Source organism: Crinia signifera, chromosome 1, assembly GCF_055691185.1.
Source record: "Crinia signifera chromosome 1, ASM5569118v1, whole genome shotgun sequence".
Lineage (NCBI taxonomy): Eukaryota > Metazoa > Chordata > Amphibia > Anura > Myobatrachidae > Crinia > Crinia signifera.
This window is the reverse complement of record NC_139217.1, coordinates 302,057,327-302,082,529: the sequence shown is the minus strand read 5'-3', so window position 1 is coordinate 302,082,529 and position 25,203 is coordinate 302,057,327. Positions and strand designations below refer to the sequence as shown.

At 43.3% G+C, this 25,203-nt stretch overlaps 1 protein-coding gene across 1 annotated transcript; it reads right to left on the bottom strand.

Moving 5' to 3' along the window:
* Nucleotides 1-2,685: 2,685 nt before the first annotated feature.
* Nucleotides 2,686-24,755, bottom strand: FXN (frataxin). The gene is made up of 5 exons (XM_083186063.1): nt 24,508-24,755; nt 13,518-13,609; nt 12,188-12,308; nt 4,647-4,744; nt 2,686-3,397 (listed from the first exon to the last, which is right to left on the bottom strand). The coding sequence occupies exons 1-5, from the start codon at nt 24,634-24,636 to the stop codon at nt 3,256-3,258; spliced, it is 582 nt and encodes a 193-aa protein (XP_083042189.1). The 5' UTR covers nt 24,637-24,755; the 3' UTR covers nt 2,686-3,255.
* Between the last annotated feature and the right edge of the window lie 448 nt (nt 24,756-25,203).

Here is a 25,203-nt window from a genome sequence, read left to right as displayed (position 1 = left end):
AGGGTGATGTACAATATGCTGGAAGGCCAAAAAGAATATGTAGGCCCCCTTCTATTCTCACTTATGATAGAATGGGAGAGCCTAGTATAGTACCCCAAATAGTCTATCCCACCATGTGTACTTGGCCATATTTTCAATGCTCAGCTATATATACATAGATATGAGATGATGGCGATCTAAGATGATGAGTTACTTAGACCGCCAGGGGAAGAGAATGTAACCCTACTTTAGGTTATACATGTATAGTGATGTATATGTATGTATGTATATAGAATATATTTAATGGTGTACATATATTATATGTATTGTATACTGGCATGCTGGCTTAAAGACTTGTAGAGCAACAAGCACAGCACTGGAAATTTCCAGAGCCCCATGAGACTCCTTAGGCTGTCAATCAGTGAGAACAAGGACTGTCCTTGAGCCAGGCAGTTGACCAGTGAGCTGACTCTGTGAAGGGCTGCCAGAAACGCTGCTGGCCTTAGACTGACAGTCTCCCTTATCCAGCGTTTACCTTCTCTGATGCCGCATAGCTGTGAACATTGAGAGCTGTAGATATTTAGGCGCTATACTATGTGGCTGGGGAAGTGAGCCAGGAAGGAGTTACTACTTAGCAGAGTACCCCGCTCCCCATCCAACTAAAACGCAAGCTGCAGCATCTATCATCTGGTGCAGGCAGGGGGACTGTGGCCTAGTGCTATAAGTTGGGGAAGACAGAGGAGGCAGAGCGGTGACTGACAGTATTGCTCTGCCAAAGCCCAGAGGGAGTGTCAGTCCCTAAAGCAGGAGGTACTCACATCATCACAGCAGCAGAGCCGCCCAGCCAGCAGAGGAGCCACTGAGCCGCAAAAAATAAAATGTCATCATATCCCACTCAAGTGCAGCAGAGAAAGAGTTAAGGAGCCAGCAGACAGAAGGGTGAGATAAGACTAGTTCACACTTCACTTAAGAGATTTGACTGCAGCTTAATTGTAAGGAAAGAGGAAACTACAGAGCTAAGGAGAGTATAATTAAAGGACACCTTGTCTTACTCTCACATGCCACTCAAAATCCAGATTTAAGTAACTGGAAACATTGTATATAAAAGAACTCTCAGAGACAGAGAAAAGGTTTGATTAGATTGGATACATACATTAGTATCCAATACTAATACTTTTCAACTTCTACATTCAGATAAATACACTTTTATTAGTTCAAAGGAAGACTGAACTGTATGCTTACATTGGGCCCCAACATGCGCATATATTATTCCTTTAATGCTGGCCAGCTAAGGTGTTTTTTTGTAATGCATGCAAGTATTTCTGTATAGGATTTGGGAGGATTAGAGGGTACTGTATTGTATTGTATTAAGAGCATGAAAATGTATTGTATGTTATTATTGATATGTTCCTGTATGCTTATGTATTGATAAATAGAAATTGTATTAAACTTACTTATTCTATTGACGGGTTAGCCAGGTTCATTAGGGAGTAACATTATAGGATAGGCATATACTTAATTAGATGAGTGTTTCCCAGACGACACTAATTAAATAAAGTTTGGGTGGAGGCACTTAGTTACTTAGTTTTAACCTTTACATAGGGGTTACATATAGGAATATAATATCTGCCCAGATCTAGCCACAATCAGCAAAGTTGATTGGCCAGTGCTTTACCGTTCATAGATAATGCCCCAAAATGTACTGCAAATGCAACCTAGTAGGCTGATTTTCTCTTTCAAAAGCAAAGAAGAAGTGGAATATTCTACAATGGCCGAGTCGGTCACCTAAATTTAACCCGATAAATCATGAATTTCACTTGCTGAAGACAGTACTAAAAACAAAAGAAAGTAGTTTGTCCAATTGCACCCAACTAACAACTGCGGTAAAGGCCTGGCAGATTTAGGTAACTCAGCATGTGGTGATGTCCATGGATTTCAGAGTCAGGTAGTCATTGCCTACAAAAGGATCCTCAGCATATTTAGGATTATGTTAATTTGTCCAATAGCATTTAAGCCCCTGAAAATACAGAACTGTATATAAAAATGGTTGCAAATTCTAAAAGTTTCATACAATATAATTGAATTAAAGCTGAAAGTCTGCACTTCAATTGCATCTCCATTGTTTAGTTTCAAATCCATTGTGGTGGCTTATAGAGCCCACATTATGAAAGTGAAGTCAGAGTGTAAATATGCAAACCGAACTGTAGATTTATTATGGGCAGATGAAAAGTTAAAGGCCTTTAAAAATGGAGGTGTGGCTGTTCATCTGTATCATTATGCAGGCATGCTACAAAGAGGCAAAAAACCCTTAGCTTTTACATGTTCATTTGCACCCTATTATGTTTAATGAATGCAAATAGAAGCTCAGGTTCCCCCTGCAAATTTATCAAGTTGTTTGGAAATGATTCATTAAGCAGTTTCACACTTAGGCAGATTTATCAGTATTTTAGCTTGAGCATTCGGGCAGCTTTCCAAATCCCCCTCAATGTGATGTCACAGGTTGGGGGCGGAAGCTGCAGAGGGGAACACAGCTCAGGCACTGCTTGGGCTGAGTCAACATTAGTTGTACACTTTTTTTTCCACAGACATAAATCCACAGAATATGAGCTGTTGGGGAGATATTTGTGAACTGAATGTGGGAAACATTGTGATAAAAGACAAGTTTACGGTCAAACTCTACGATAGCAGATACTGGATTCTTACAAAGCTCTTTCCATTTTTTTATTTGCAGTATCACAATTCACAATAAATACTGTTGCAAAGAGAACAGTGAGCGACATAAAAACTAGTCAGTATCAAAGTAATAATGTGGTTTCTTTTGAGGTTTCTACTTTGAGCAACAACCTCCCCTTTCCCACTTATGGCTGTGTAATCCTTCTTGTTTTAACCAACGTCAGTCACTGGTAAAATAATTTATTAACCGAGGTGAAGGGAAGCCCGCCAGGTGTAGTGGACTCAGACTGGTTCAGCAAGCTTGCCAAGGCCAAAGAGTGAAGTATGCCAGTCAAGAAATAATTATGTGTGCGAATACTCCAAAGCCTTTACAAGCCAGTCAACTTAATTCTCCTGGTCATCCAACTGGTGCATGAAGGGTTTAATTTGGCCAATTGTATCGGAAGACTGTCCCAGTGCCTGCAATATTGTTTCTATACCTAAGTTAATATAGATTCCAGTTTTAGCGACTCCATGGGTTTTTGTATATTTGACATAGCGGAAGACCTCTTTCAAGCTCCACAATTGTTGAAGTAAGGTACAGGAAACACCCCAGAACATCTGTTATCCTGAATACAATAAGCCTGATAGGTCTATTTTATTATTTAATGCAAGGGAAAGTTCTTGTGCCAAAAGCTGATGAAGAGCTACTCCGTCATGTGAATAAATCCACGACTTTCCTGTCCAGTCATATCGCTTAGGGCCACTGAAACACAAAAGAAATGGCATTTAGGCAAAACTGAAAATAGGGTCTCAAACACCAAATGTATGGTAATCTTTGTATAGAATAAGATTTTATAATAACAATGCTGCTATATTGGTAAATTGGGTGTGGATCGACAGTCAATAAGTCGACCACTATTGCTAGTTAATGCTTGTGTTTAAGTGCAAAATTTTAAAAAGGTCATATTAGCACATTTTTAGTCAAAAGGGGATAAAGGTGTTCCTAACTGTATAAACAAAGGCCCAGCCATAATGGTCCATCTTGGCATCAAAGTAATAAAGGTCTCAGAATTATTCTTCTCACTGACAAAATCTGCATGTACACGCATGGACCCCAATTATATACTGCTTCTCCCACAAAATGCTCGGCAAAACAGGTAGGGTGTTTTCTGATCATGTGATCCTTTTTATCGGTTCACTTGTGGGGCCCTCAACTGCATTATGCAGCAGCTGTTTTCCTTACTACTTACAGATACTTCACATTGCACAGTGAGTTTCTTGTTGCTGTTTCTGTTTTTTTATTTATTTGACCTTTAACTGGTACCTGTACCTCAATTTGGATAAGGGCCTGCCCAGACATTTGCCTGATTCTTGACCTTGTTTTTTATAGCAGTAGGTCTCAATTTCTGACTCCATGGAGATTAAACCTTGGGCTGCCCCCTGCCCTGAACATCACTTGCTAAACCAAAGTACTGCACAGGTGTAGGCAAAGGTGGGGAGCAAGTAGCTATTAAAACAAAGTTTGTGTCCAGGTGGCTATTGAAAATAATGTTAATGTCTACTCAAAGGTCATAAAAAAAAAAAAAAAATAAAAAGTCACAGAATATAAAATGTACCTATGCATTGATGCGAAAATAGCTTCCTGAAATATTTAAGTGTAGACAGCCAATCAGCAAGCTCCAATTGTACAAGCCTTGATTGCAAAACTGATTACCATTATACTGGGTGGTCCATAAGTGTGGAGACACCACTATAAAAAGGAAAGGAGTAAAGAAATATGAATGCAGTGTCTACACATATGATATAGAAGTGGGGGGGAAACTCTTGGAACTCCAGTTTGTTAATTGGAAGGTAGCCATGTGACAAACAGATGCAGTATTTAATGAAAAAAACAATTATGTTCCTCAGTTTAACGTATCTTTATTCATTCTTGCATTTGATCTGAGATTTCATTTGCAGGCCGTGACATTAATGACAATGGAACTAGCACAAACAGAACGTGTTGTACACACCTCACAGGTGATGATAGCCAAATCTGTCTGTTTGGCGTCTGTTTATTAATCACATATGATCCAATGTCTCCACCAAATTTCACTGTAAGAACTCCATTCTGAAACAAGAAAAATGCATTAGAATGGGAGTATGTGTTAACCAACACTGCATGGTATAATCAAACTATAATCAATATGATATAATGTATTCAGAAAAATAATGTAAACAAGATATATCGTTTTGAGAAATTGCACACTTGTACTGACACCAACAGAGAAATGTATCAAATCTTGGAAAGACATATACACCCTGTAAAACGGCAGAAGATGATTGGTTGGTACTATGACCTTTATTCTGGTTCACTCGCACTAATTCCAACTCTCTCTGCACAAATTACATCTGCCTCACTTGCAGTGCACATGGTTTTATCCATTTCAGAAGGAATTTGGCTTTGCGAGTGAATCAGAATAACCTCTTTATCTTTTTCCATTTGATCTATTTCCAAGATATGAGAAATCTCCCCCGTACATTGTTTTGAATGTACTGTATGTCCATCCTGTTTTGTAGATTATTATTTGTGTGCTGTCAGTCAGTGGACAAAACTGTGAAACGTGCAAGCACTGAGAAGGAAAACCCAGACACGTAACTAGACTTTTCGGTGCCCTGTGTGTGAAAGAATTGGCTTCTTACTGTCACTCACTCCTCTCCCACTTATATCTCTGCCCTCATCTCCCTTTATACTCCTGCCCATCCTCTTTGCTCTGATAATTCACACCCCCTCTCCTGCCTACTGATTACTTCTTCCCAATCCATCCTCTAAGATTTTACACATGCTGCTCCTTCCCTCTGGAATTCTCTACCTTTCTCCTTCAGACTCTCCACAAAACTTCAAAACGGCTCAAGACCCACTTCTTCACCAAACCCAGCCAAATCACACCTTAACTCTGTTTCCATGCTCACCGTCTACCCCATCTACTGTATGTGACACATTTGTGTGCCCCTCCCCTTTAGAATATAAGCTATAATGAGCAAGACCCTCTTCCCTCATGTGCTTTTCCTTATCTTACTAAAACAATTTCGATGGCACCAAATCCTGCCGTTTTCTGCCACCCTGATACTAAAAACCCATAAACACTGAGAGCAGCTCAGTTTTGTCATTTAAGCAGCTTTCAGCTTGGGAGCCGCGCCATGTGTACGGGGCAGTGATGAGCGGTGAGAGCTGACGCACGTTCCCGCATCCTCACCGGTGGCTGACTCATCTGCTGGTATTACCAGCAGATGAACGACAAGGAGGCGTCCTGCTATGGAAATTCATCCACTCCTGGGTAAAATCGCTCAGAAGGGCGAAAATCGTTCAGTGTGTATGTACTGAGCGATTTTCAGCCCAGCAATTTTCCCCATCATCACTGTCCATACATGCTGGACAAAATCACCCAGTGTGTATGGACCTTCCAGTGTCCTCTGCTGATGCAGCTATTTATATGTACCCTGTACTTGACGTCTATTGTATTTCAATTCTAAGTCACTGTTTTGCTATTCGTTTATATACTCTGTAATTGGGCATTGCGGATCCTGTGTGGCACCATATAAATAAAGGTGAATAATAATAATAATAATAATAATAAGCTCCTCTGGCCTAGACTGACAGCATTTGGTAGGTAGTATTATTGGGGATAGATCCAAAGGTACTTGTGTACATTCATGGCGCCAGCAAGGCACCATGCGTCTGTGTCCCCTTGCGGGGCTCGGTGGCTCGCTACGCTATCTAAACTCAAGTCTATGCCAACGTGGATAGTGGGGGTACGAACTATCCATGTTGGCATGGAGTTTACAGCCCCGCAGCTGGACACAGACGCACGGCGCCATGAAACTACACAAGTACCGATCCAACACTAGAGTACACTAGTCAGCACAGCAATATCCTTGTTTATACAATACAGAGTTTTCATGCTTTTTTCTGTTTTCAGTTACATATACTAAAAAACTAAAATCGTCACTGTCATGATACAGTAATATTCACAGTTACTGTATACAACCCTCCCCCTCCATATATAAAACAGGACTATAATAATGAATAGTTACATACCATGCAGTGAAGGACACAATATAGTGATGATGAAAATAAGGCAGAGGCATTGCATGGAGTTATAATTTAGTAATACAATGTCCTCTCTGTTTAAAATCTATTTTGCCATGAATAAGCTCAGCCAAGGATAATAATGGTAATTAACGTAACACTGTGCGCCTGTCCTAGGACACAAAACACTTATACAGAAAAATACAGGGACAATACTGGCTGCACTCAGTGTTGATTCTTGGTTAGATCATGAGAGACTACGTGAGTTGTCCAAAGCCGCAAATACTGAACAAACTATGAACTGGTTTTGCAGCATTTTTAGTTCTTTCACCAGCTATATGTTTTAGCCATAAGTAAAATGGTTATGTAATCGTGTGTATCCCCAAAATCACATGTGCATAACTACAGCGTTATACCAGCGTTAAACCGAAGTGAAACTGAGGGACAAAACAACAACGGAGCAAACCAAAGTCTGCTTTGAGTGAGTTAAATTCATTCACACAACATACTACTCCTGGCTGCTTAATCTGGCAATTCAACCATAACATCAGCATTTTACATCTGCAAACAACTTTTACTATCACTGTTAAAGCTTGTACTTGCACTGTCAGTTTTGAAAATGACCAGCTGTACCTCTAATGACCTCACCTCTCCTGCTCTTCCATTGATAGTAGGTGTCCTCTTTCTCTATATATCCTCTCTGGGTGAGCTTATGTGCTCACTCGACTTCCGCTATCACATCTATGCTGATAACACTGAAATCTACCTCTCCTCTCCTGATCTCTCTCCCTCTATCCTCACTCATATCTCCAACTGTCTCTCTGCTGTCTACTCTTGGATGACTCAGCGCTTCTTTAGACTTAAAATATCAAAGACTAAGCTGTCATCTTCCCACCCTCCTGCATAAAACCTGACCATCTCTCATCCTAACCTACTGTTTATGCCCACTTCTTCCCCTTCTGTGTCACCCCTGTCTGTCTAACCCTCCCCTTTTAGAATGTAAGCTCTCACGAGCAGGGCCCTCTCTCCTCATGTGCCTTTCTTAGAATATATAAACCACTGCCACCCTGATGATTGCTTCAGTGTCCTGTCCCCTGATGCAACTATCCATATTAACCATGTACTTGTCCTAAACTGTCTTGTAATGTAATTTGTTATGTGTTTTTGATTATAACTATGCTCTGTAAAGCGCTGCGGAATCTGTGTGCGCTATATAAGAAACTGTTAATAAATAAATAAATGTGCAATTAAAGCTCCCATGTGTCTATAGACTAAAGCTGGGGTAGCCAACCCTAGTCCTCGAGAGCTACCAACAGTGCATGTTTTGCAGGTCTCCTCACAGAACCACAAGTGAGCTAATTAGCTCCATCTGTGGATCTTTTAAAATGTGCCAGTGATTAATGAGTGCAGCAGCTAGGTTGTCTGGAAAATGTGAACTGTTGGTAGCTCTCGAGGGCTAGGGTTGGCTACCACTGCACTAAAGCAATGCAGTTGTATAATGCAATCCTGAAACAGTATATAGTCAGGGGCATAACTAATACTCTGTGCAATATTTTGAATGGGACCCCCTTGTCACTATAATGCCCATTCGTGGGGGGGGGGGGTGTAGCGAGTGTGTGTGTGTGGGGGGCAGTAGAGGACACGAGCGCGCGCGGGGGGGGGGTAGAGGGCAAGAAAGTACTGAAGTAGAGTGGGAGAGTGGGCTGAAGTAGAAGGTAAGTAGGAGCTGGAGTAAAGGGAGAGAGTGGGAGCAGATGTAGAGGAGCAGACGGAGCCAGGGGTGGTAGCGGATGAGAGGTGAGGGGAGATGACAGAGCATGGTTTGAATTGAAAGACAATCACTATGTGGCTCCTAATACCTCTTCCCCGTGTGTACCTCTGGCAGTGGCAAGGATTCAGGATCCATATAATCTCACCCATTCACCATCCGATGTCTCCTGCTCAGGGCACCGGGTATTTCACTTGCTGGAGCGGTGCTTCCTGCTCCCTCACCCTGCTGGGTCTCTTTCTCGCCGAAGCGCTGTGGTCTCATATCGGCGGCGCAGACTCACCTGCTCTTGCACACCGCGCCAGGTCCCTCACTCACCGACGCGGTGTTCCCTGCTCCTGGTCACTGCAACAGGTCTCCCGCAAACCGGTGTGGTGTCTCCTGCTTCTGTTCTCCATGCCGGGTCCCTCACTAGTCCACTTCCCGGTGCTGCAGTCACTTTAAACGCACAGATGAAAGAGGGCACGGGGCAGCAGCAGGCCAGCCACTGCCAGTGTAACAGAATAAAAAGAGTGCAGGGGATAGCCTGCTGGACATTGGGGCCTCCGGGCCCCACAGGACATTGGGACTGCCGGGCCCCATAGCAGTTGCACCCTCTCCACCCTTCATAGTTATGCCACTGTATACAGTGTCTGTATATATATTTTTATTTACTAAAAAGGTGCAGGTCTGCATTTGAACAGTGTGGAAGGATGATAGGGCTGTACAATTGGGTCATTTGGGCAATATGTAGGTAAGGTGTGCTTATAATGGCTGGAATTCTGAGCACAGACTAACAGGATTGGGAGAAGATGGTTTGGCTTCCAATGTTCATTGGGCTGGAGGTCTGGTCTCTCACAGGTGCCTTTTGTTTTACTTACTGGATCATGATTTGTCACCTGCTTCTGTTACCTTGAATACATTCTTCTATTAAAGGCTCTGGACACAGAAAAGGATATGCTGCCATATTACTGTAAAATTAGGAATGCATCAGCTCCACCACATACTCTTTCCTCATATAAATTTATTACCAGTAATTTATATAGCGCACACATATTCCGTAGCGCTTTACATTAACATCAGTCCCTGCCCCAGTGGAGCTTACAATCTACATTCCCTACCATATGTACACGCACACACAGACATTCTAGGTTTAGTTTTTATTGGGAGTCAATTAGCCTAACAGAATATTTTTGAAATGTGGGAGAAAACTGGAGTACCCGGAGGAAACCCATGCATGCATGGGGAGAATATACGGTACTTGTTTCCTAGCAGGGCGCCACCGATTTTAATTGTATGAAATCGGGTCGATCGCATTGCATGCGATGGACCCGATTTTTGCATTGGAACTAATGTTAAATGGTCCCTGAGACCCCATTTTTCATTGTATACCCACCCTGATGGGTAATTACTATGTGAAATGTCCCCCCATTGTTAACGCCACGATCAACGTCAACCCGAAGCGTGGCGAGCGCAGTGAGCCTGCGAGGGGCGGCGGTACGCGTCCTACGACCTTTTCATACCCCCACTATCCATATCGGCGTGGAGTTGATTCTATATAGTGTGGCGAGCGCAGCGAGCCACCGAGCCAGAAGCGTGGCGAGCCCCACGGGGGGACGTGCATTACTTCAGACGTATTACGCGTCCGCTCACCACGCTTCGGGCTAGGTGGCTCACCACACTATATAAAATCAACTCCAAGCCGACGTGGATAGTGGGGGGATGAAAAGGGCTGAGGACGGTCAACGCTCCCCCCGCGGGCTCGCTGCGCTTGCCACGCTTCGGGTTGACGTTGATCGTGGCGCTGCGTTAACAATGGGGGGCATTTCACACAATTAACCATGAGGGTGGGTTTACAATTAAAAATCGGGTCTGGGGGCATTTAACATTGGGTCCAATGTAAAAATCGTGTCGTCGCATCGCATGCTATTATAATGGCATGCGATGCGACCGATTTTGAAAGTGAGTTAAAAAAGTCTTTAAACCCCGAAAATCAGGTCGGTTGGGTCCCATCGCATACCTTAAGTTAAGGTATGCGATGGGACCCGACGGGCGCCGAGCTAGGAAACAAGTACCGAACATACAAACTCCACACAGGTAGGGCCTTGGTGAATGTAACCCATGACCTCAGCGCTGTGAGGCTGTAACGCTAACCTGATTGTAAGCATGCACGCAGGGCCCTCCTACCTCTATGTCGGTTTGTTACTACCCAGTTTGTTTTATCACTGTTTCCTATTGTAATGCCCAACGGAATTTGCTGCGCTATATAACAAACTGTAGATAAATAAATATATAAATTACACTGTCCATGCTGTCCAATGTATACATACATATAGTACAGTGCTGAAGCTTGTTCTTCAATGTGTGCCAGGATGTGTATTTATTTCTTCACTGTCTCTATCACCTTTCTTCCAACCAAAAAACAACTTTGTATTAAAAAAAAAAAAAAAAACACAGCATCCACATATGCACTACTTTAGAAATGGCACATTTACTGTGATCATTTCTGCTGGAAGGATGCCATACTGCCTGTACAGGAGGAACTTCAGAGTTCATGTAACAAAGAAACAGTTTTCCCCCTTTGTTTCATAATAAGTCTCTGTGACTGCACACACTGCATGTGAGGGGACTGGAATAATATAATATTCAACTGTTTGTAGATGCCAGTTCTAACATAATAACATAAAACGCCTCAGAGTTCCCTAGGTGAATACCTGTTGGATTATATACAGAACATGTTTTTCTAAAATTGTATCAAAAAGTGTAAATCTATACGTTAATGTTTCCTTTTATCACGGAAAATGAATTGACTAATTCAATATTTAAAAGATTTGTCAAATGAAATACATTTTCTTCTGCTTTAAATAGTATAGTAAAAGCCTATGGGCAGTATGCAATTACCAGCAATCACTGATCCCTGGTAACTGCTTTGCCGGAGGACTATTCAATTATCCCCAATATGCCAGTGCGAGCCACGTCTTATTGGGGATTGTGATTATGTTTCTCCTGCATCAGTCATGTAAAATCATTCCCCTACAACAGCCCAGTTTTTTCTGCTTTTCATGAAAACATTCAGGTTCAGTGAGAAAATGGATAATATTTTAAAAAAGGGACCTAATAAAATAGCCCAATAAAACAAAAACATCAGGAAAAAAACCCCAGATATTTATTCTCTGGTAATTGCATACCCCCTAAACATCTTCAAAAAGAATATTTACAAACATTAATTTATATCCTAGTTTTATCATAAGATAGATTCATAACAACTTGTATAAAAGCCCACAGCAGAACCTGGTGGTGAATTGTGGTATTACATAAAGATATTTATTATGAGAAAAAAAAATGTAAAATGATAGGTATGATAAGTATAAAAAAATATATATATATTTAAAATCAAATGTGGAATTAGAAGCTTTAAAATCTGCAATATTCTACATTTATGTGATTGGTTTCTGGCTTATTCAGTTTTCAGACATTTTGGACAGCAAAAACTGGATGAGTAATTAGCACAGTAGGGGAAATGGCTCTAAATTGCACACCCTCAGTAATGAAAGGTGCCATCTGCTGAGAATAAAGTGTTATGCACAGAGACAGAGGGGATGCAAATGCACTATGCGATCATTACATTACAATTTTATATATCATAAGAGGTTGTTGGTATATCATTGGCCTGCCCACCAATCGTCCAGGTCACCTCTCTGAGAAATTTAGCACAACTGCTCTATTTCCATACATACCCCAAATGAGACATCATAATCAGGTGGTGTGAATGGTTGATCAGCCAGATCCTCAAAGAACTCAGCAAGGGAATACAATGTATCTGCTGCCAATCTCTCATAGGTGGTTTCATCTAGAGTACTATAAATAAGGAAAATATACAGGAACTTAGCAGTATAGTTTAGATCAGGGATGGGGAACCTTTGGCCCTCCAGCTGTTGCTGAAATACACATCCCAGCATGCACTGTTACAGTTTTGCTATTTGGCCATACTAAAACTTTAGCAAAGCATTCTGTGATGTGTAGTTCAACAACAGCTGGAGTGCCAAAGGTTCCCCATCCCTGGTTTAGATGAACTAAATGTCGCTTTGAATAAACTGACAGTAATTAGAATTGAACATACTTGAGTTTCCAAGTACTGGAAATAGAATTTTCCACCCATCAGGTACCCATTACCATACACTGTTCCAAAAAAATTTAACCCTAGAATGTCTGTGTGTGTGTGTGTAGATATGTGGTAGGGAATATAGACTGTAAGCTCCACTGGGGCAGGGAATGATGTAAAAGTTCAAATATTGTACTGTAAAGCGCTGCAGAATATGTGTGCGCTATATAAGAAACTGTTAATAAATAAACTACAATAACAGACACACTGCTTTCCTCTGAGCAGCCGAGTTGGTGTTCATAATGACTCACTTACAAATCGATGCAAGTCTGACAATTTCCAAGATGGCACAGTACAATGGCACCACCTACCATTACCTGTATGTATTACTATACCATGACTTTTTAGTACTTCAGTGTATGTAGCATTCAGTGTAGGCTGTTTTAGAAGGGCGCGCTGTGCCCTGCACGATTTTTAAAGGGCAAAATGCACACTGCCCATTTTGCAGTGCCCTGCTAAAATAGCTGGGACAATCTGTCCCCGGCGCCGCTCTCTGAAGCACTTGGGGGGGGGGGGGGGGAAGCACACCCCCAAAAAGAGACGTCACCAGACGGGCCTGCCCACATTCAAAGTGATCCCTTTTCCCCTGGAGCCCTGCCCTGCTATGATCATGGAGGGATCACTAGTGTATTAGTCGTATCTTCTCAAAGGATTTTAATGTTTACCCCGATATTACTCAGTGGGATTGCAGCAAGTAATGCTGTTGGATTTGGTATTTACAGATTGTATGTTTACATAGAAATTAGAAGCCTGTTATGACAGCTGCTACTTTCCCCTGAAAGAAAGAGCAACTTTAGACAGTTTTTTAATTGTTAAATTCTTTCAAAATATACAATTTTATATAAATAGATATAATAAAAACGATATTTTCCATCTAGAAAAGGTCAATGTAAATAGTTCCTTACCTTGCACTGGTCAAAGTTTCTGTTGTTCTGCTAATATATACTGGAATGCTCCGCTGGATGGTTTTTACTAGTAGATTTGAAAAAAATTTATTCTAAAAGAGAAAAAAAACAGACAGAAAGGTAAAATTAAATATTTATTTATTAACAGTTTCGGTACTTGTGTATTATCGCGGCGCCCGCGTAATCGGCCGCAAATCGCATGCAAAAATCGGATGCAATTTAGTGGTTGATTTGCATGCTATTCCATCCTTGCACACCCCCACTATCCAAGTCAGCCCGAAGCGTGGCGAGCAGATGCGGTACGCGTCCTCCCGACCTGTTCATACCCCCACTATCCACGTCGGTGTGGAGTTGATTTTATAAAGCGTGGCAAGCTCAGCGAGCCATCGAGCCCGAAGCGTGGGCTTCACTTTTGTTGCCAAGATGGGCCTGTGTACTTTAAACGCCAGGGCCTATTTTCTGCCCTCTCTCTCTCTTAGCATGTATACTGGCACCACTAACACCTCCCCTCCCAAACCCTCTCCTATCATGGTGCCCCCACTGTCATTTTCTCCTTGATCCGCCCCTGCATATCTCCCAGTGAAACCCACCATGGCAGCCTCACCCAATATGCTTGTAGAAGGGATGGAAATACATAAGCCTGACTGTTAGGACCCTACTGTAAGATTTAGGATGCTGCAACCATCTGATGTTCTGTAATCCATTCTAGGAATTACCTATTCTACCCAGGGTAATCCTACATAGTGCACTCAATATGGCTGCCTCACCTGGTACCTTTCATGAGTGGCACTACCTAGTACTGCTGCCACTCTCCCTACCTACCTCCTTATATCCTGACCATCCATTCCATGCTCAATTCCTGCACCTCCATGTCTCCTGTCTGTCTCCCCCTTCCTATAGACTGTTAGCTCCTTGGAGCAGGGTCCTCTTCCCTCCTGTTCTCACACCCCTCTTCTTGCATTTCAATTACAGCTCTCTTATAAATTCATCATCATCAACATCTAGGTGGATAGATATACATTAGTGCAGTTACCCAAACTCTGCCCTTTCAGTCCAGAATTCAAGGACATGCAAGCTTGAACACAGGTAACATAAATTAGTACCTCATACCGCTTTCACACTGCCAAAACGTTTTAAAAAACGGTATATTGAAACTGTATTTAAAACGGGTCTGAGCCTTCACATTGCAGTAGATTACAGTTTTAAATACATTTAAGGGATTCAGTATTGAATCCCGGCGGTCGGGATCCCGGCGTTCAGAATCCCGACGCCGGAATCCCGACAGCCGAAATGCCGACAAGGGGGGGGGGACGTGGATCGCCCCCCCTTGCGGGCTCGCTGCGCTCGCCACGCAGCGGGCCCGGTGCCTCGCTACGCTCGGCACGCTATTTTATTCTCCCTCCAGGGGTGTCGTGGACACCCCAGGAGGGAGAAAGTGTCGGCATTTCGGCGGTCGGGATTCCGGCGTCGGGATTCTGAACGCCGGGATCCCGACCGCCGGGATCTTAACTGCATCCCCATTTAAGTACCATTCACATCAGTCAACCCGTGTAATCCCCTGAACACGTTTCAAGGCAGAATGCAGGGGACAGCCTATCACAGGTCTGTAGTCTGTTGTTTTTTACTAAATACCGTTTCAGAGCCATTCTCACTGCATAAAAAATGGCTCTGAAACATGTAGGACTCTGCTTTTTAAACATTTTGAAATACCGGTTATCTTTAACTGGGAAATCAACTCTGGCACTTACCCACTGCAGCCTTAAATGTTTTGAAAGGGGGGAAAAAACGGCAATATACCGTTTAACAAGTGCGATGTGAAAGGGGTATCAGTCAATTTGATTAAACCATCTGAACTCATGCATTTATATCCTTAAAGCCTGCATTGGTAGACTTGGGAAAACTCTCTGTGTGCCCATACACTGTACAATCATTGTATGCAATTTGGACTAGATTGCGTCGCACATGTTTTGCAATGCGATGTGATCTAGTCCAAATTGCATACAATAATTGTACCCTGTATGGGCACCATTAGTGCATTTTAACAGATTTTAGGTATAGCGCTCCAAATTTAAAGGCCCCATCTAGAAGTTTAAAACCCTAAAAAATTCTTCTGTAGAAACCATAGCCATTTAGATAGCCAACGCAGTCCCATAAACAAAACTTTCAGTTTTAGGCTATGCTCCAATTGCCACCACAATGTGACAGTGAAGAATTCAGTTGCCAGTTTTGAACATAAATCCCTAGCCACAAAAAAAAAAAAAATCAAGATCCGCATTGTTTTCACTGCCTAAGGACAGTTATTGTATTGGAATGCAATTCCAGGAATGGTCCACGAACTGCTATCAGACAACCAACACATTGCCAATTTTTCCCTTGAATGCCATAAAAGTGTGTAGGACAATTGGCATGTGTAATCTACCAACAATTTTGGGAAAGTGTCCAGCTGAACATTGCAGCAGCAAATTTCTAAGTTTCCAAGCATGGTCTACTCTTAGCCATTCAGAAAAGAGAATATTTGGTCACTTATCATTGAATCCTTTTCTTTGAAGCTGGAGAACACTAGACTATGGGACATTCAATAGCTGCCCCCAGGGGAGGGAACATTCAGGCTGTCTGACAGAGAAATAAAAATGCCCAAACTGGGTGCTGCCAGAGGTGAAAACGTGTGGACAGAGAACCAGGTAGCTGGTACTGCTGATCCCCCTGGACACACTGGAGATAGCCACCACTCTAGCTGAATATGCTGACTTTCGGTGTGGTGTCTGTCACTCACAACTAGAATAGACTTGAGTGAAGAAACACGTAATGGCCTGCGTAGCTAAATAAAACTGCCTTTGTGCATTATAAAACAGCAGAGAATCTGTACAGTGAACATAGAAAATATTGTACAAGAAAAGCTGCAGAGCTTGGCTAAAAATATACATAATATTTTGGTTTGGGAAATCTCCAATAGAGGAAGAACTGGAAAGAAGTTCCTGGTCTAAGTGAAAGGCTGAAATAAGTTTTGGCTAGAACATAGGAACATTATAGAGAACCACTTTGTCAGCCCTGAATACGATAAAAGGTGTTTGGAAGACAAAACTCTAGACTCTACGAGTTCAGGCAATAGTCATAAATTACAAACAGTAGATCCACTGAATGTAAGCGCTGAAATAGAGTCTGTGTGAGAGGAACTCACGATGCCACCGGCAGACAAACCAGTGAATGAAGAACGACCACAATACCCTATAAAGAGGGTGTGACTTTTGGAAGAAAAGCCAATGCTGCTGAAATTAAATCAACAGGACTGAATTCTGTAATCTAAAAAACAAAGCTGAAAATGACTTCCGAATCCGCTTGGAAGAGGCCAAGAAACAAGAGAGATGAAACCTGGAGATATGAACGGTGCCGTTCACTTAGCCAGATATGGATTTTCCAAACTCTGAGACAGAGTGGACACATGTGAGGTGTAATGCGAGTGATTTAATTTGAAATAGGGGTACTATTCTGTGGTCACACCCCTTCCTTGTGAGACCACTCCCCTTTCTTATGGTGGGCGCTGTCACTTTGTTATTTAGAGAAAGGCACAAATTAATTGTTTGCAGGTGGGAAACGAACACCCTAGCACCAGCCCTAATCTGAGATATAAGTGAAACCAATGGCTAGGCTTGCCACATCCAGTAGTATGGACTACCTAGTGAGAAAAACTTTTAGCCTCTATAAGCTTGTTACAGTAATGAAGCCGATAAAGCCGACAGAGGAAGCTTCCAGGTTGCAGCAGGGCTGGTCTTAATTGAAGACTCCACTGGGGACCTACCGATGTTCCAGGAATCTCGGTCTATGACTTGCGTTATTAAAAATAGTAATAATAACATGCCTTCTGTCCAAGGCAACTAAAATTAAACGGAGGTTGCAGGGTGGATGAGCTTACTTTAAAACCTACAGGTTAATTTAGGTGCCAAGAGTAAAAAAAAAAAAAAATTATATATATATATATATATATATATAACAAATAGAGGGGGCGCTTCATAGCTTAATACCGTTTATTTAAAACAGGTGGACAATGCTAACAGCAAATCTCCTATTAGGAAGGTAGAACCCGTACCAAGGTGTTCCTCTGGTGTGGGCTGGCTACCACAAGATATATATCAAATGACCACTGGCACAAACTGCAGGCACTTGTAGCTCACTCACGGGACCTCTCACTGCTCCAGGAGCACGATGTCAATTCCGGAACCCAGCGCCTCAGCGTCTTTGAGCAAAAGCAGCCACACAGCACGATCTCCAGCGTCACTCAATGCGTCACACAGGCCATGCCCCTAAGCGTTTCGTCATAGGACTTCGTCAGTGGGGTGGCCTGTGTGACACTGCACCATTCTTTTAAGCTAACCTAGCTCAGATCAAATTTACATATCAGGTGTTCATTAGCACTTCCCAACCTCTCACAGGTGGGGCACCTTCAACCTTCAAACAAAATAATAGTAACCAATCATTAGTTGCTGTGTTCTAAAATGATAAAACTCACTTTTTATTATTAAAAAAGTCACATTTTAGTGACTATATCAAACAAAATTTAGCACAAATTATCATAAACTATGCGTGTCTTAAGAGGATATAAAACGTGTATTTAACAAAATACACGGGCATAAAACTAAGCCGGTATGTAACATAAGAGGACTAAACTTGTGCTAGAATTTCATATTTAAAAGTCACATATATCAAAATGACAATGTTAATTCTCTGCCACAAGATACTATGTCATTATTCCTATAAACAGGCAGATTAGATGTCTTGCAAGCTAAATAGCTGAATTTTACAGCCCATACTGTGAGGGGTTGGGATCATTTGGTCTATTGCATTATGGTAGAAAGTCATTAGGTCGAATCCATTAGGTCGACATGCTAAAAGGTCGACATGATTCTAGGTCGACATGGGAAAAGGTCGACATGATTCTAGGTCGAAAGGTCATTAGTTCGACAGGTCATTAGTTCGACAAGGTCATTAGTTCGACAAGGTCATTAGTTCGACAAGGTCATTAGTTCGACATTGTCTATGTCGACATTCACAAGGTCGACATGGGGTTTTTCACTGTTTTTTTACCTGAATGTCAACACAGTCGACATGGACACAGTTTAAAGTGCACTGCATCCCCTCGCATCGCTCGCTGCGCTCGCTGCGCTCGCTATGCGTCGGGCACGGTGCCTCGCTACGCTCGGCACACTATTTTATTCTCCCACCACGCCCTAGTGGATGGTAGGGCATGAAATACCGCCTGTCGGCACATGTTGGCTCAAAAAACAGTGAAAAACTCCATGTCGACCTTGTGAATGTCGACATAGACAATGTCGAACTAATGACCTTGTCGAACTAATGACCTGTCGAACTAATGACCTTTCGAACTAGAATCATGTCGACCTTTTCCCATGTCGACCTAGAGTCATGTCGACCTTTTAGCATGTCGACCTAATGGATTCGACCTAATGACTTTCTACCATAATGCAGTAGACCAAATGACCGCATCCCACTGTGAGAGCTCAAGAATCACTTTACAGATATTTTAAAGCGATATTACACATATATAAAACATCAACATTACATCTGTACATATAAAATCAACATTGATCATTCCTTATAGAGGCAGCGAGCTAATTTGATGAGACACCATTATTTTGATGTATCACAAAAAATCGTGAAAAATCATAAAAAATCGTGAAAAATCACACAAGCAAGTTGAGTTCAAGGGACAGTCAATGTATGCCACAACTCAAAGCGGCTTTGCTAATTCCTTATACATGAGCAATAGTTTTATGGAAATACCATTTCTTTGATAAGTTACAAAAGATAATTTTTTTTTTTTTTTCACAAGTAAATTCAAGAGACAGCTACTATACAAGACTCAGTTATATGCGGCTAAACATTACAATGTTCAAGTAACACCAATGCTTCAAGATAACAGAGACACAGGCAAGGTTGTTTTTTAGTAGCTTAAAGCTCTCTAGTGTGACGGTGATTTTTCAAGCTGTTTATTGAATGAACGGTGTTATTTCGTAATTTTCATTCAAACCATGTGGCATAATAGTGTCAAGAGTTATAATCCAATATGTCTCTCTCCTTGACAACCTAATTTCCCTGTCAGCTCCCCTCTTGTCAATCAGGATGTGTTCTATTGCTTTAAACTTCAGCAGAGAGGCATCGCTATTATGACACTCAGCGAAATGCCGTGGTATACTATGGTTCATGACTTTATTCTTGATGTTACGTGTGTGCTCCAGTAATCGGATTTTTAAAGTTCTTTTTGTTTTTCCGATGTACTGGAGCCCACAGGGGCGTGGCCTGTGTGACGCATTGAGTGCCGCTGGAGATCGTGCTGTGTGGCTGCTTTTGCTCAAAGACGCTGAGGCGCTGGGTTCCGGAATTGACATCGTGCTCCTGGAGCAGTGAGAGGTCCCGTGAGTGAGCTACAAGTGCCTGCAGTTTGTGCCAGTGGTCATTTGATATATATCTTGTGGTAGCCAGCCCACACCAGAGGAACACCTCGGTACGGGTTCTACCTTCCTAATAGGAGATTTGCTGTTAGCATTGTGCACCTGTTTTAAATAAACGGTATTACACTATGAAGCGCCCGCTCGATTTGTTTTAGATGGAAATGTTCTGAAGATCCCGTGGGAATCGGGTTCACCAGAGGGGAGCTGCTGCCCTAAACAAGTTAACCCATTGGACTGAGTGTGGATAAGGATCACTTTTAAAGTGTTTCTATAAGGACAGAAAAAGTGTCAGCGCACCTATAATTTTATTGATAGAGATATATATATATATATATATATATATATATATATATTATAGATAGATAGAAGCATATAGCCGGCACTATTCAAATAAGTCAAAACTTGGACCCGGTGCCCACCAATCCCTAGGTAGCCAGGACAAGGGAACTAATACAATACCAACTGTAGGTGTCACTCAGGTCAATAATAGAAGCACAGAGACGGTGTTGGTTATCAACGTTTCATTTTCTAAACGAAAATTTCATCAGGATACAAGCCATAAGTGAAAGAGGTGCTCACCTTATACCCCCAGGTACAGTGCTTCCTGACGTCATCCCTGTGCGTCCCGGGGCCGCCTGACCATCGGCGTCGCCTATCCGCCGCATCACCGCGTCAGTGGTGACGTCATCACGCTTCAGCCGTGGTCACCTGACAGATCTCGGGACCATGATACGGGGCGGGAATGAAATGTTACCATGGAGACAATAATAAACAAATAAACCAAAGTGCAATTGCAACAATTAAATACAGAATACATAAAGTCGTATGATCGACCACATCAAACCATCCATTCGGGGTGGCGATAGAGGTGCAGCTTTACTACGTTGTGAATCAAGGTGGATTCACTGCCTTAATGTAATCCATCCTAAAGGCCTAAACGAGATGGTACCCTTATCATGTTTTTTCTAGGGTCATATCATGCTACCTTGTAGTTATAATAGTATGTCCCTATAATAGTTTAGTATACGCCGTATCGCTATCTCCATCATTATTTAGTTAAAGTACCTGATTAGATCCTGCATTTGGATGGGCGATCCATATGTTGCTGGTTCTCTTGAATTTAGGCCATATATATGTATTGTCCGTCCATTAAGCTTTGATAAATTTCTGTCCTGGCAACTATTTTACGAGCATAATATTAGCATTATGGACGTATTTTTAGCCATATGTTGTGTATTCTGTATAAACATCTATTTAGATAGTAATTGCCATTAATTGTAATGTATTTTATGTATTCTGTATTAACTGTTGCACTTTGGTTTATTTGTTTATTATTGTCTCCATGGTAACAGTTCATTCCCGCCCCGTATCATGGTCCCGAGATCGGTCAGGTGACCACGGCTGAAGCGCGAAGACGTCATGACGTCACCACTGACGCGGTGGATAGGCGACGCCGATGGTCAGGCGGCCCCGGGACGCACAGGGATGACGTCAGGAAGCACTGTACCTGGGGGTATAAGGTGAGCACCCCTTTCACTTATGGCTTGTATCCTGATGAAATTTTCGTTTAGAAAGGAATCTCTCATACAGAATCAGAATATTAGCTTTGTTTGGTGGTCAACGGGTGCAGGAGGATTAATAACAGATGTTTTTCTTCCAGGGTTGAGAGAGAAATGGTTGCAAAGAGCAGCTTCCAATGCTCCGGTCAGGGATAATCTTGCTGAAATATTATCCAGGGTGTTAACGTAGCTTTACTAAGAGTTGCTATTATGCATGAACAAGCCTGTAAAATGAATATAATCTGAAGATGATAACTAACCAAATACCAATAATGGCAGAGCTTAAATAAACTGTATTCTGACATTGCTTTCTGAACAGAAAACAATCCATGCAGCTGTCCATACTGATTGAGAAAGAAGAAATAGTACTTATTGGGCTGCAATGGCCATGTACATAAACACTGCATATTCTTTAGCACAGAGCTTGACACTTTTTATTTGTAATAAAGAAGCTAGGATGAAAGTGTAGGAGCCAGACACACAAGTGCCTCTTACCTACATGCTCGTTGCTATGGGTTTCTTGCTTGATGCCAGGGTTTGCATGCTCATTGCCACAGAGGATTACACCACCTCCTCTTCCCTCCCCCTTGTTAATATGTGCGGCAACAGAAACAACTGGGAAGAGCAGTGGACAACCAACCTGGCTGTAAATAGCAGGTCAGTGGCTATTTCAAAAACTGAAGGCAGGTTGCGGGCCAATCGGAGCTCACAGTCCGACACCTACCACTGCCGATTCTCATTGGCTACCGAACAGTGAGCTCCGATTGTCCTGCCTCGAGTTTAGAAATAGCTGCGGACCTGCTCGAATACAGCCGGGTGGATCGTTCAACCGCTCTGTCGGCTGTTGCCAATACCGCAAGCGCACCACTCTGCCTGGCCACAGAGCAGGATTTGCTGCCTCCCTCCTTTCAAAATCTGATCGCCAGGAAGCAGAATCCAGTGGCTATGGCAACCTGGCCCCCTGGGATTTACTGAGCCCTGCTTTAGAATAGATGTTATGCAGAGAATGGAGGTCTCTGTGGAGGATATAATTGTACAACAGTTTTGTTATGTTCTAAAAGAATGGAAGCCAGTAAAGGGCTTGTAGAAGGAGGGAGGTGGAAGTGGTGTGTTTGGTGAGAAAGATGAGGAAAGATTGAAGAGGAGAGATGCATTTGTCACAGATGTCACATAGGAGATTATAGTAGTCCAGTCTGGAGAGGACCAGATAGTGGATAAGGGTCTTTGTGGCATCCTGGGTGAGAAAGGGTCTCATCCTGGAAATATTTTTGAGATGAGCGGCAGGTTTGTAAGATCCTGAATGTGTGGTTTGAAGGAAAGGGAGGAGTCATTTTGAAGCTTGATACATATAGCTATTAATATTTGTGGCTAATTCAGGGGTTAGCTGCAAATTTGTAGTATCTCCCAAATTTAAGACGGAGGGACCGAAGCAGGGTTCCCCGACATCTACTGCAATCCCTCCTGCTCTGTGCACAGTCCCCTTGGCACTTGGCTGAGCACATGGCAGGGACAGGCATCTTTCGGGGCCCCTGTGCACTGATGTGCAGGAAAGTAAACCCCAGCGATAGGATTGCATATTACAAAGTGATCCTGGGCGTTAATATTTCAGATCACACTGTATATACAATCCTTCTTAAATGGGCCCCTCTGACCAAAAGACACACAAAAGGTGGTCATACAGTAAGCATTGCATTTGTAATATGTTCTGAGCATAAAGATAGTGCCCAAGATTGCATTGCATGATGTGCATACATTGAAACATCACCCGCTGCGTGGCCAAAATGAGCCTGTCCCAGGTGTTGGGCTCGGAGTGGCTGCGGAACTACTGAGCACTACTGAGGCTGTTTATCATTCACGGATAGATTTGAGAGGTGGCGGGGAGGAGGGAAGCAGTGATCCATGATATCGGGACTTTGCTCCTTAAGGCCCCCATACCTTAGGCCGACTTGTCCTTAGGACAAGTCGGACCCAATTCTCCTGTGAGCCGCCCTGGAGCTCCACGTGAGGCTCACACACAATTTGGCACTTGATGAGCCAAATTTGACATGGGATAAATCGCTTGCGATTTATCACGTCGGGGCGCAGGGGGCGGGCGGTGAGGGTCAGGGGGCGGCGGTGCTCTTATCAGGGGGAGCAGTGGGGTGGGCGGTGGGTCCCTGAGTGCTAAGCTGGCAGTGCCGGGGAGTGCTGACCTGGCCGGTGATGATCATAGATATCAGCACAGCAGCGCTGCGGGACGCGCAGTGGTGGGTATTAGATTTTAAAATACCTGTCAAATGACTGGCCGTTCTCTGATTGGCTGGCTGAGAGCTCAGCCAATCAGAGAACGGCTAGTCATTTGACAGGAATTTTAAAATGTAATACCCGCCACTGCGCGTCCCGTCCCGCAGCGCTGCTGTGCTGATATCTATGATCATCACCGCCCGGCCAGTTCAGCACTCCCCGGCGCCACCAGCTTAGCACTCAAGGACCCGCTGCCCGTCCCACTGCTCCCCCGGTGTCTGCATGCATATGCCTGTCAGGTGGGCAGGCATATGCATACAGGGAGGTCGGACCTGATCGTATGTACTGACCATCCGACCTCCCTGATCCGGGACCGAGCATCGGATCGGATATCACACACCTGCAATTTTGGGCCGATTTCACCCGATTATCGGCACAAAGTGCCGAAATCGGATGAAATCGTCCCAAAATCGCATAGTGTATGGGGGCCTTTACAGTGCCCAGAAACGCCTCTGCCAATGTCATATGCGAGGCTGTAGGGAAGGCAGTGTCCAGCCATGGCTGTTGCATATTACAAAGGCCCATTGCTAATACATTCATTACAGTATTCAGGCCGCCGCCGGGGTGTAACACGTTGAGCTGGCTGCTTTTAGCCGGCACCTCAGCCACTTGGACGCCTGAGCCACTAGTGCCCGGCCCGAGCAGTATGATATAATACGCGAATGTCGTTATGTAGCTACTCACGCTGCACGTTGGGCTCACACCCGCTGCTGCACAGCTGCCGAAACGTTTGTACGTCGGTAGCTGTCGCCGTCCCGGAGCTCGTATTGGCCCGGGGGCCGCTCTCAGTGTCCTGCACACAGTAGCCAACATGCCGCTCCTGCTACCGGGGTCACACAGCTTACACACGCCGGCACTGCCGCGGCTAAATCGGGGATAGATTGCAAAGTCATAAGTGTGCTGTCAAACACTATCTTAGCTCGACTTACGCTGTCTGGACATGTGACGTTTTAAACGTATGTTTGCTGCCATCTAGCGGCCAACCTGCTAGCGGCACATGTGTCGTTCATTTGGACGTTTTCTAAAGCACACCAACTACCTAGAGACGCTTTAGTAAATCTACTCAGGAACTACAGCTACATATCAGCAAGCATGCCCTGCAAATAAAGTAATTTTGCAACCGATTAACAGCCACGTGTCAGTATTTTTGTTTTAAGTTGCAGTTGGCCCTGGGACAAAGGACAGTCCAATAACAAATATAATCATACTTGCCTACCTGACCCTCTCCATGAGGCCGGTTTCACACACTCCGGCTCCTGCCGGACGGTGAAATCCCGCACGGCCAGGGAGCCGTGCCGCACACAGTAGTTTATCATGGAGGGGATGGCCAAAGCCTGGCAGCCGTCCCTTCCAGTGGCGGGATCCGGCTGCAGCCGTGCG